The sequence below is a fragment of the Aspergillus wentii genome (genome assembly GCF_001890725.1).
Source record: "Aspergillus wentii DTO 134E9 unplaced genomic scaffold ASPWEscaffold_9, whole genome shotgun sequence".
In the NCBI taxonomy this organism is placed as follows: domain Eukaryota; kingdom Fungi; phylum Ascomycota; class Eurotiomycetes; order Eurotiales; family Aspergillaceae; genus Aspergillus; species Aspergillus wentii.
Genome location: NW_024467840.1, coordinates 284,651 through 296,181, shown reverse-complemented (window position 1 = coordinate 296,181; position 11,531 = coordinate 284,651). Strand labels below are relative to the sequence as shown.

Genomic DNA, 11,531 nt, shown 5'->3' with positions numbered 1-11,531 from the left:
ATGGTTGTACGGTTTCAATTATTCCAAATAGATCATGGAGGGATGGACGATCACCCCACACCCCGCATCTCACCCCGCCAGATCCAAATCACCCATACCCATCCCCCAATAAACAACCAAATGAAGACCTAATTCCCCACCCAAAAAAACCCTATACTCAACCGCCCTCCCCTCCTCATCAACAACCCACCTCCCCTGGCCCAAAAACCACGCCTCCTCAACCCACTTGTACTCCGGATGACTCGTCTCCAGAATCGGACTATTAAACCACTCGGTATCACCAAACTGCGTCGGCTGCGCGCCCTCCTTCCAGCCTAGCACCTTTTCACCTGCTTCGTCGAGCTTCAGGATCCCGTCGTAGTGGATGTAGAAGCCGTGGCCGTCGGGGGTGCGCGCTTGGGTGCGGACGTCGATGTGGATTGTGTTTGTGGTTGGGTTGTGCTTTTTTATTAGTATGTAATCTGGGATAGGGAAGGTAGATGGGGAGGAGGTATATACGAGAATCCAATCAGAGCCGCCGGGGAGGATGTCAGCTTTCAGTCCTGGGCCTTCGAGGAAGCCGTGCGTAAGGGGGGATATTATCCGTGACGGACCGGATTTGACGGTGTTGAGGTTGAGGGCTGTGTCTTTGGATATGTAGACGCGTAGAGTAAATGCTGGGTTGAGCTTTGGGGCGGCCATTTTGGTGGAATGGATGGAATTGATGAATGGGGGATGGATAGTATGATGGTGTAGGCTTTTATATTCCGGACAATAGAGGCATGGAACTCACTATGACATAATGCGCGATGGAACTGGAACAAGGAAAAAGAATCCGAACAACAGTCGCAGCTAGTACTATCTATACTATCGATCAGTCAGGGCAAGGTGCTGCTGGGATAATCTTTATATCATATGATACCCATAGTATGAGCCAGAGACACCATGGGGCCTGTCAGGGGATATATATATGAGTTACATAGTAATACTGCACCTTGCCTTTTTGCGCTCACGCTGTAGCTCAAAGAGGCTATTGGAGTGCTGTCTAGTAAACATATGTATTTAGATTTATATATTCGCAGTGTATCACAGAGTAAACAATGTATCCATCGCGAAGGCCTTCCGATGATATTGTGGACCCAGTGGAGCCTTACGAAGCTAATCTCAACCCCGCCAACTGATCAACACCAATTTCTGTCTTCTCTCTCATATAAGCATCATGGATGGAAGACACTGGCCAGGAGGTATTCCCTCCACCATTCGTCCGCATCCAGAACCACAGTGCACTGGGTTTAATTTCGACGTTGCCACACAGGGCTTTCGACGATTCATTCGCGAGAACTGGAAACCCGGAGAAAATGAATCCGATGAAGGATTCGAATATGAAGATACCCAACGACGGAAATTGATTGAGACTTGGGCTTGTCCTGATCAGGTTTTTCGTGAGGTAGATAGCTATATATTCAAAAAACAAGAGTGATGCTAATAAGATAGAACTACCAAAACAATGCTACGAGCGAACCCCCATTCAACAGGTATAATGGAGTAGTATGTCAAAACAATACCATAGTACCGTGCTTAAATCTGATCACCAAGGACCCCTGCCTCCGGGGTATCCCAGAAAACGCGAGCGTAACAAACTGCTACTGCATCGCATCCATCCGCACACGCGAAGACCACGGCCGAATGGTAAAAGCCCTCCTCCTCATGTTTCTCTGGGAATACTGCGATCCTGAATTCCCACCCAACGGACCGGTATCTATGCTCCCTCCGAACCCCGCCAGCGGGCCTATCACAGCCGACAATTTCAAAATGGCTCGATCGGTGGAATGTCCCGATCTGACAAATATGGGGACGACGGTTGATGGGACGGTGGTGTTTCAATCCTGGAAGTGAAGTATTGGTTAATAACCACACCTTGGAAACGGGGTTGCTGTTGATGAGTCAGTTTCGAGATAATGGGTCGGTCAGAGCATCGGGTCGAATTCAGCCCAAGGACTTGCATATTGTATGGGGGTATATCGTCGGTCTGGGGTGGAGTCTGCAGGAGTCGCTTGAGCATAATCTTGCTGACGAGAAGTGAGTATTTCCATGCTGTGGTATTGTTCATGAGCTGATCTATAGACCATTCGATCTGCGACCATCCCTCGTTGACATTCTATTGTCTCGGTCAGACGAAGTCAGTCGGGAAGAATTGATGGAGAGAATTGAACACATCGCGTCAGGGTATTTGCAGGCCGAAGAGAAAGGGGTTGGATTTGCTGGCGAGTATGATATGAGCCAGATTGAGTTTGACCAATGACCAATGAAATGGATTAGTTTCTATCCAGCTAGACTGAATATGAGGGAAATCAAGGAGATAGATCGTATTTATGAGGCTCTGGAAATGACGCCAATGAGGTTTTGAGATTTCTATACTAGCCTTGGATTGGTATGTCTTATAAATCGAAGAATGGTTTTGATATGGATTATGCAACTTATCAGTGCATTCAATCATGCAAGAATGAGATTGGACAAATGATGAAGTCGCGCTTGAAGAGCCGGCGATGTGACAAGATTATCCACCGCTTCAAGATCCTTTTTGAAAATCCGAGTCTGTATACAGTTAGTAGGTGAGGCAGCAGGGTTTATTTCATCAACATACCGGGGTATCAGGTTCGGAAGCGTAACTGGATTCTTCGCTCTCATACGGCCAGTCAGATGAACTTCTGTCGTTCTTGCGCAAAGCTTCAGTAAAATGGTCATTTTTCAACACTATCTTGCAGGATATGACTCCGTCATCGCCTGGCTGTTGGCTGTTGACGTGCTCAGTAGCAAAGATCAAGGCAGCCTCTGCGCACAGCGAACGAAGGTCAGAGCCAGAGTATCCATCAGTGGATTGGACCAGACTATCCATGTCGAAAGAAGGATCCAAGTCAGACTTCTTTAGGAAGAGATTCAGAATCTTGCGTCTTTCTTCCTCGCCTGGAAGTTCGAACATCACCTTATGGGGTAATCGTCGCGAGAAGGCGTCATCCAAATCATCAGGTCTGTTCGTCGCACCGAGAACCAGGGGGGTGTCTCTGCCGGTCAACAGTCCATCCATCTCCTGAAGGAATTGTGTCAAAGCCTGACGTTGCCAGGCTTCATCCTCTGACGAACGACGATAGAAGACAGCATCAACCTCGTCAATAAAAATAATACAGGGAGACAGCTTCTTTGCTAGTGAGAAAGCAGCTTTAATTGACTTTTGGGTTTCCCCCGCCCATCTGCTTTTTATGTCTGCCGGGCTAACATTGAGCATCGTAGCATGCGAGTCGCTGGCGATGGCCCGGGCCAGTTGGGTTTTGCCCGTTCCAGGAGGGCCGTGGAATAAGGCACCGCTAATTCTGGTGCTGTTTATCAGTTCTTGCGAGGTTGCTTCGAATTGGATCCGGGACATTGCAACCAGTGTCTTGACTCTGTCTTTCGAGGCCTGGTTCATGATTACATCGTCGTAACCGACCTTCTGCTTGTCAGTATCAACGATGCAATGCAGGAGCTTCGCTTCAAATGAGTTGCAATCCGCTTTGATCTTTTCGAGTCTCTCAGCCAGACTGCCATCCTCCTTGCTATTCAGACGCATCGCCCGATCCAGGATCTGGTTTAGGTCATTCATGTCCAAAGCTCCTTTCCTCGCGACGAAACCGACTGCTTGTTTCACGACCCTGTCCCTATCTATTTCCGGTAGCTTTCCATCCCGGGCATATTTTGACAGATCAATGGGTTTTGTGTCAGGCAAGACCCTTTCCGGCAGGCTGCACCGTAAGGCTTCCGTCAATCGTCTAGTCTCTCGTTTGATACGAAGGCGGTTGGCTTCAGATTGAATGGCGATCTGCTGTTTTGGCAACAGCGGGGAATTAAATACAAACTGTGCTGTTGAGGATACTAGCAGCTTTCGGTCTAAGCCTGATGTTGGGTCTTCCCACATGTACCCGGATTCAGAGGAGTACACGGAATTAGAGTCATCATCGTCATCGGCACTTTTTTGCAAGCAGCTAGCAATTATTAGCACGGGGATATTACTCTTTCGAACGTTCTGGACACCCATCCTCAAGTTTTTGATGACTTTCTTGCCTCTTGGGGTATTATATACTTGTCCAGCGTCGCGAAGGTGAATAATCGCCGGTTGACCAGCCTGGGTAGATTTGTCTTTGTCATTCTTTCCTCTGGGGACATCCAGAATAGCCTCAATCGCATTTCGACCCCGTCTAAACGAATTCGGGGGACTGTGCCTTTTACAACGAGCAGCAAAGTAGTATCCAACCATGCTATCACGGTCTCCTTGCTCTGGTCGACTTATCTCGGGCTTATTGTCGGATGTCGCATCATCCTCTTCGTGGCCATCGGGATACTTCATTTCCTGTTCATAAAAATCGTATGCAAGGTCATAGAGATCCTCAATATCAAGTGTGATGAAGGTGGCGCTTAAATCGCTGGCCAAATGCTCGAGCAGCGCAGTGCTGTATTCAACACTGTTCGTTATGATTCTCAATGCTGGCTGCAGAGAGTCCAGCCGTCGTCCGTGTGATGAGGGTTTCCCGAGTAGCGCTGCTGCTGCGATATTACAGAATTCGACATATCTATCCTCAGTACGTCATACTGTCCCACCATGTCTCCGGCACCGGCTTTACCTCTGCTCCTCGCATGTCATTCATTAGCATAACCTCACCAGGGCAACTGGAATTACGACCTTTCCACAAGACGGATCTTTCCCTTCTGCAATGCACCATCGAACTTGACATTCTCCGTGACAAACCACCTCGGAACGTGATACTTGATATGAAGCCGGAATCCTCGATATCTTGAGCGGAAGTAATCAAGTTGGCATGTGTTATTCATACCTCGTTTATGAAGTCTTCTTATCGCCCGAAGATCACTCCGTACATGTCGCACCCGCATATTCACACGGTACAGCACGTCGGCACAGTATGACACGCCTGTGTTTTCCACGTGCATGCTATCCCTATAGGACTCCATGTCGACAGTACAAAATGTGTTTTGCAATTAGAATTCATGTACAGTCTCGGTGATGTCGATGGGAAAAACACCTTGGACTTGAAATGTGCGTGCATGATAGAAATATTAAACAATAAAGGCCATCAGAATGCGAATGTCCGCAAAGATTGCAGTGGTTCTCCTGAGAACCATTATGTAGAGTTCTGATTGGTTGCCTTCGACAAGGCTTATATATAGTGATGAGGTGGCTGCTTGGAAGTAAAGTATGCAGGGGTATCGTTGTGTTGTCTTATGTGTTGGTTCGGCCATCTTGACTGCTGTTGATCTTGGGCACTGATGCATATATCCACAACGCCGCTATGGCTGTATCCGAATGTAATAAGCCTGGCTGCATGTGAGGCTAACACATCCAGGTTTTGAGGGCCACTCCTAGCGAGACAGCCTTACCCCTCCGTATGACTACCTGATGACCATAAATAGATAATCAAGAAGAATAAATACGTTACCACTGTAAATAAAGGATCATTTGATACTCTGAACTTCACAGCAAAGATACAACATTCTGCCAACATGGAGCGAAACATCCACTGGCTTCTCCGACAGAGAAATGAAGTTGTCGAACGAAAAATGCCCCATGATCTGCAAAACCGGGACATGTACAGGATGTTCTTGAGTATGTTTAACCCGGTTCCCCATCGCAATCAACCGCTTTGCAGATCGTGTGCCCGTCTTCCAATCCATAATCTGGTACTGTACGCCCATGATGAAAGCTTTGGCGATTTTTCCCAAACGGGTTCCATCTGGATTACCAATGACTGCGCGTTCTGTAATCTGATCATGGAGGCCCTTTCAATGGATTCCTGGGGTCATAGAATCGACTCCGTTCGCTCGAAACCTTCCACGGTTGACTACAGTATCCTGAAAAGGTGCGGAGCGAGCGCCATCAATGTATATGCCACTGGCCATTGGGGATATATCCAGATACTCGAGGAGGATGCATATCTGTTTGAGCCGCGGCTTGAAAGGATCCCAGATCGGCAGAAGCACCAAGCAGAAGAGAAAAACTGGTTTTGCCGTCGGATTTCGCAACAGATCGATTTTGATCTCATCCGCCAGTGGCTATCAACATGTGTGGCTCATCATGACTGTGGAAGTCGTCGACGGGAGCCCATTGAACTTATACTCATCGACGTTAAAGAGAGGCGACTAGTTAGAAAAACATCCGACTCCGTCTATATAGCACTGAGCTATGTGTGGGGCAATTCGACCGGACTGCGAACGATGGTAGAGAATTATAACTCTCTACAGGTACCAGGATCAATGGCAGCAAAAGCTCGGGAGATACCGAGGGTCATTCTAGATGCAATGGAGCTAGTGGAGAGAATTCACCAACGGTGGCTCTGGGTCGACCAACTCTGCTTGATCCAAAACAGTCCAACTAAAGGGGATGGCATTAAGCAAATGGATCGCATTTATGAGAATGCACTTATCACAATTTTTGCGCTTGCTGGAAATGATGCCAATCATGGTCTACCGGGCGTCTCCCCTAGATCCAGACCTATTCCAGCTGTGCGAACGGTGCAAGGAGTACAGTGTATGGCTACCTTACCTGATCTTAACAACGTGTTACCCTCTTCGCACCATAGTACCCGTGGTTGGACTTTTCAGGAACAGCTTCTCTCCCGTCGACGCTTATTTATATCTGACCACCAAGCTTATTTCCAGTGCTCACAAGATGAGTGCTGTGAAGACCGTCTGGGAATCTCTTCGGAGCGCTCTGTGTTGAATGGTATCTGGGAACGCTTGCGCAATGGAACCGCTCGATATTCACTCCACGATTATATGTCTCTGGTCCAAGAGTACACTAAGAGAAATTTCTCTAAACAATACGAAGGCGACGTATTGGATGCTTTTACTGGCATAACGGCCGCTCTTACCCATAGATCGAGTATGAAGTCTGGCACGCGTGATGAGTTTGTGGCTGGTATCCCATTGTCGAAATTTTTCCCCCTTCTTTTTTGGATACCGAGAAAAACGGCTGTTCGAAGAACAAGCAATGATGGCCAATATCTTCCCACCTGGTCGTGGGCAGGCTGGTGCGGTGCGGTGGTTTATCGAGAACTCAACAATTGGAATGAGGACGGTGGTACAATCTATAGTGTTTTGTCCGACGTAGAACTTGTGCAGCATACGGCACAGCGGCCACTGCTTTTCGAAACTACAAATTACCACGATGGATACTGTTCTGTCCAAGGCTGCCGTTCCAAAAAGCCTCATTCTGATCGGAGTGCCATCGGGGACTTGGATCCGAGCGGGGAGAGTCTGCTTCGGTTTAACGCGAAGGGCGTCCCTGCAGACAAATTTACCAATGAGAAACACGAGGCCCATACGGATGGCATCTCACGTTATCGCGACTTTCGAAAGATCCTCAGACGTGGTCGTCACTGCGGGGCGTTGTATGGTGCCGACCGGGCTGACTTGGACAATATTTTGTCAGAATGCAAGTACATTCTTGTTGGACATTGTCCGGACACAAAATATAAGATTGATATGTGGGCAGGTAACGAAATGCACTATCAGTCCTCGTCTTGGTGTGGTTGTGTCGGTTATTTCCTCTTGATCCAGGACCGTGAAGACAGGGCAGAACGGGTCGGGATGGCGATAATTCACCCAGAGGCGTGGGAGGAAGCAGGACCAACAGAAGAACAAGTCATCCTGGGATAGGCGCGAGCGATTTGGGGCTCGACTTGTATTGAATCACCAAGGGTTGGGATGAACGTGGCCTAGAGTTATCGGAAACACGCATGCATCTCTCCACTGCTTAATCACAATGAGTAGACACGTCACATGTTGGCCTGGATGCAACAACAGTAGCTAGTAGCAGGAAGGAAATCTTATATCCAGTTTCTGTCCAATTAGTTCAGTATTCCACTGTCAGCCATCGAAATGTTGTCCCGAAAGATTGAATCACTGGCCTCTTTCCTGTCGCTGCGAAAGAAGCCCACCCCTGTGTCACCTGACCCATCAAGCCCTCCTACGAACCCTACTGCAACCAGCTCCTGTTCTGACCAGAATAGCCAGACACCAGCCAACAAGGCATCAAATATTCCACATAAAGCAGAGCCTAATGCATCATCGCCAGTCCGGGATCAACCTATTGACGAAAGACGCGACGAGAGCCATGCTGCAATTCCTTCTGATGGAACATTGAATGCCAGCTTTCCCTCCCCAGAGGGAGCCAAATTTGGGAACGAGATAAATCAGCATGAGTACAGAGAAGGCCCTTCTATACAGCCCCTGACACGCCAGGCCATAAATCCGTTCGGTGATCTCGCATCCCCAGCAGCACGAGAATGGGAATTGAGAAAGACCTATGGAGACCAGAACGAGATTCTTGACAAATTAATGAACTATGAAGGATTTGAAAACGCCAAGAAGTTGTTTATAGATATTCAGTGGAAGGTTCGAACTTGCCCGAAGCGAGGAAGGGACCCTCTGCGAGAGTCATACAGCATTGCTATACACGGGAACCCAGGAACAGGTATTCTTTTGGCCATTAATATATGCGACAATTTGTCTAATCAGTGTACACAGGACGGTCAACGGTGGGTTATTTATATGCTGAGCTTTTACATTCACTTGGTGTCATACCATCGCGGTATATCAAAGAGACATCTGGTTTTATACTGGCTGATATGGGCCCAATTTCGGTTCGCCGAGAGTTCGATCGGATCCTTTCACAGAAGGGTGGTGGGGTGATAATTATCAATGACCCTTATACACAAGGAAAGGACAAGAGATTCGTCGACATGGTACTCCAAGCGATGGAGGACCATCGTGGAAAGCTGGCAGCCATCTTCGTTGGCCACAAAAGCGACATGCAGCCAGTTTGGTCACGCCTTTTAGCCGGCAACTTCTCAACCTGTTACATCCCCGATATGAACGAGGCCCAGATATGGAGGGTGCTGTATGATGGTATTCTCAGGGAATACAAAGGACACATGAGAGTGGAAGACGGTCTTAGCGGAAAGCCGATGCGAATTACAGTTCGACGCCTTGTCAACGCCAATGGCAATGTAAATGCAAAAGCAGTACAGGAAGCCCTCTCACGGATATCACAACGCCAGGAACGACGCTTGAAGAAAGAGGAGGAAGATGGCAAATCTTCGGATTATACCTGGCTTACCCAAGCTGATGTCATCGGACCGCCTCCCTGCGAGGTAATCGAGCAGAGTGAGGCGTGGGAAAAATTCCAGGAGCTTGTTGGTCTTGATGCCGCTAAGGAATCAATGCGTAACGCGATGAGGATAGTCGACTTGAACTACCAACTAGAGCTTCAGGAAAGGAAACTCTTGCGACAGTCATGTCATCGGTTATTCATGGGACGACCAGGAGTCGGAAAGACTACAGTGGCCAGATTATACGCACAAGTTCTGGCAGATCTAGAACTTGTTACTGGAGGTAATTCTATCCACTATTACCGTTCCACATATTCATCCTGACCGTTCTATAGTAATTTATAAAACCTCGTCAGATCTTGCTGGAGACTCTCCAGAGCAGTTGGTAACAAAGACAAAAGATATTCTGGATTTGGGAATTGATCATGTCTTACTGATCGACAATGCTCACACACTTAGCCCTGTCGCCATGGCTGATATTACAAGCAGTATTCAAGGAGCTCCATTCCAAAACAGATGGGTTATCCTGATTGGACAAGATGAAGGAATGCTGAATATGCTACAGAAAAACCCGACACTATCACAATTTTTCCCCCTAGAAACCCACGTTCGTTGCGAAAGTTACAGCCTTTCCCAGCTGGAGGACATCATGCAACGGAAATTAAACAAACAGGGTATCGAATGTACCTCGGCAGCGCTACAGGTTGCCAAAGAGATTTTCGAGCGACGAATGATGTATCCAGACTTTGCCAACGCCACCGAGGTTGATCGATGCCTTGAGAGAGCCAAGATCAATCGCGCAACGAGGAAGTCGAATGGCCGATCAAGCAAAATATATCCGGAGGACTTTGATCCGGACCTAGACCGCGAGGCTGTTGACTCTTATCGATTACTTCGAGGAGAGGTTCATGAAGACATCATTGAGAAGCTGGTAGGATATCAGATTCGTTATCTGAAGGCAAAAAAGTCGGGTATCAATCCTCGAGGCGTAATACCGACTAGATTCGTTCTCAAAGGTCCTCCAGGTACGCTCACAGAATATCAAACCACCTTAGCTATTACTAAGAGACAATGTCAGGGACCGGGAAATCGATAACGGCGCAGCACATTGGTCGACTATTTTATAACGTCGGATTTCTATCTACGCCTGAAGTTGTTGGTTACACCATGACCGATCTCCTTGGTGAATCTCCAGGCCAGTCCCGTTTCAATACCAGGAGACACCTTCAACAAGGCCTTGGGAAGGTTCTGTTTCTCGACAATGCATCTTGTCTCAATCATAAGCAGCACAGTCAGACGGTTGACGAGCTATTGTACCTTCTAACCCAGCCAAATTATATCGACAAGACGGTGATCATCCTCGCCGGAGACATGGAGCAGTTGGATACCCTATTTGCAGCTCAACCAGTATTATCAGGCCACTTCGCCGAGGAAATCATCTTCCACCAACTACCAGCAGAGGTCTGCATCACGCTGCTGGTGCGCGAATTAAAGAAGAATTCAGTCACCCTTAAATCGGATCTCGCCATCAGTAATTCACCACTACAGTGGAGAGAAGTCAGGAATCTTTTCCGGGATCTACAGGGGCTTCCGGGGTGGACTAATGCGCGTGATGTTGAACAACTGGGAAAGCGAATACTTGGAAAATTTCTCGAATGGAATACTGAAACAGCCGTGGAAGAGCTGTCGGAAGTCCCTGTCAGTTTAGTCAAACAGTGTATGCAGGAGATCAAGGAGCAGCGCAACCGGCGATCTCTTACTACAGGAAAGAGCCTCAGCAATTCAGCACCAGATCTCGTATTTCAACTCCCACCCATGTCGCAGACCTTTCCTGAAACTGGCCCTGATGTGACCCGAATCACGGAACAGACCCTGACCGAGTTTCAAAGCTGGGGGGCGTCAAAGCATGATCATAAGGAGTTCACGTACCAGAGCAACGGCGCTGCTACCGAGAAGCGTTCATCTCGAGAGCCCGACACCTCCGACGAGGAATGGAGTGAGCTGCGATACGCTCAAATTGCAGCGAGGGAGAGAGATAGTTATCATCGGGGGCGGTGGAAACAGGTGCTGCAAGATATGGAAGTAGTTGAGGAAGCAATTGAAGAAGCGAATGAGAAGACAAAGGAGACAGAACATGAGGACTCCCCGGAAGACCATGGCCGACAAGGATTTTTACAGAAATTCAGACAACTTGAGAACAGGGTGAGCGACATCATCCGGGTAAGAGTCAACGAGGAAAAGGTCCAGCGGGCATTACGAGAGATGAATAAATGTGAGAATCAATATAGCTGGTTTCGGGTGTGCGGCGGATATAGATGTGATGGGGGGAAGCACTTTATATCTGAAAATGAGCTTCAGGAGAAGGGATACTGAGATGAATTCCATTTACTTTCCAGT

General features: G+C 48.0%; 5 protein-coding genes across 5 annotated transcripts; 3 read left to right on the top strand and 2 right to left on the bottom strand.

The window, feature by feature from the left end:
- Positions 1-69: 69 nt before the first annotated feature.
- On the bottom strand, positions 70-692 carry ASPWEDRAFT_187618 (DUF3237 domain-containing protein; the record flags this gene model as incomplete). Its single annotated transcript, XM_040832189.1, has 2 exons — positions 499-692; positions 70-441 (listed from the first exon to the last, which is right to left on the bottom strand). Exons 1-2 carry the CDS (start codon positions 679-681, stop codon positions 70-72), a joined length of 555 nt encoding a protein of 184 aa, XP_040683861.1. The 5' UTR covers positions 682-692.
- A 506-nt stretch (positions 693-1,198) lies between these two features.
- ASPWEDRAFT_747938 (uncharacterized protein) lies at positions 1,199-2,280 on the top strand (the record flags this gene model as incomplete). Its single annotated transcript, XM_040839520.1, has 2 exons — positions 1,199-1,421; positions 1,550-2,280. 2 exons carry the CDS (start codon positions 1,199-1,201, stop codon positions 1,873-1,875), a joined length of 549 nt encoding a protein of 182 aa, XP_040683860.1. The 3' UTR covers positions 1,876-2,280.
- ASPWEDRAFT_701433 (ATP-binding protein) lies at positions 2,281-4,576 on the bottom strand. The gene is made up of 2 exons (XM_040839104.1): positions 2,624-4,576; positions 2,281-2,574 (listed from the first exon to the last, which is right to left on the bottom strand). Exons 1-2 carry the CDS (start codon positions 4,355-4,357, stop codon positions 2,473-2,475), a joined length of 1,836 nt encoding a protein of 611 aa, XP_040683859.1. The 5' UTR covers positions 4,358-4,576; the 3' UTR covers positions 2,281-2,472.
- Positions 4,577-5,503: 927 nt separating this feature from the next.
- On the top strand, positions 5,504-7,837 carry ASPWEDRAFT_45740 (HET domain-containing protein). The gene has a single exon (XM_040836615.1). The coding sequence runs from the start codon at positions 5,527-5,529 to the stop codon at positions 7,678-7,680; it is 2,154 nt and encodes a 717-aa protein (XP_040683858.1). The 5' UTR covers positions 5,504-5,526; the 3' UTR covers positions 7,681-7,837.
- Positions 7,838-7,900: 63 nt separating this feature from the next.
- Positions 7,901-11,530, top strand: ASPWEDRAFT_164108 (uncharacterized protein; the record flags this gene model as incomplete). The annotated part of the gene is made up of 4 exons (XM_040829874.1): positions 7,901-8,497; positions 8,551-9,417; positions 9,470-10,159; positions 10,213-11,530. Coding segments are annotated over 4 exons (3,449 nt in total), but the record flags the coding sequence as incomplete, so codon positions are not given.
- Between the last annotated feature and the right edge of the window lies 1 nt (position 11,531).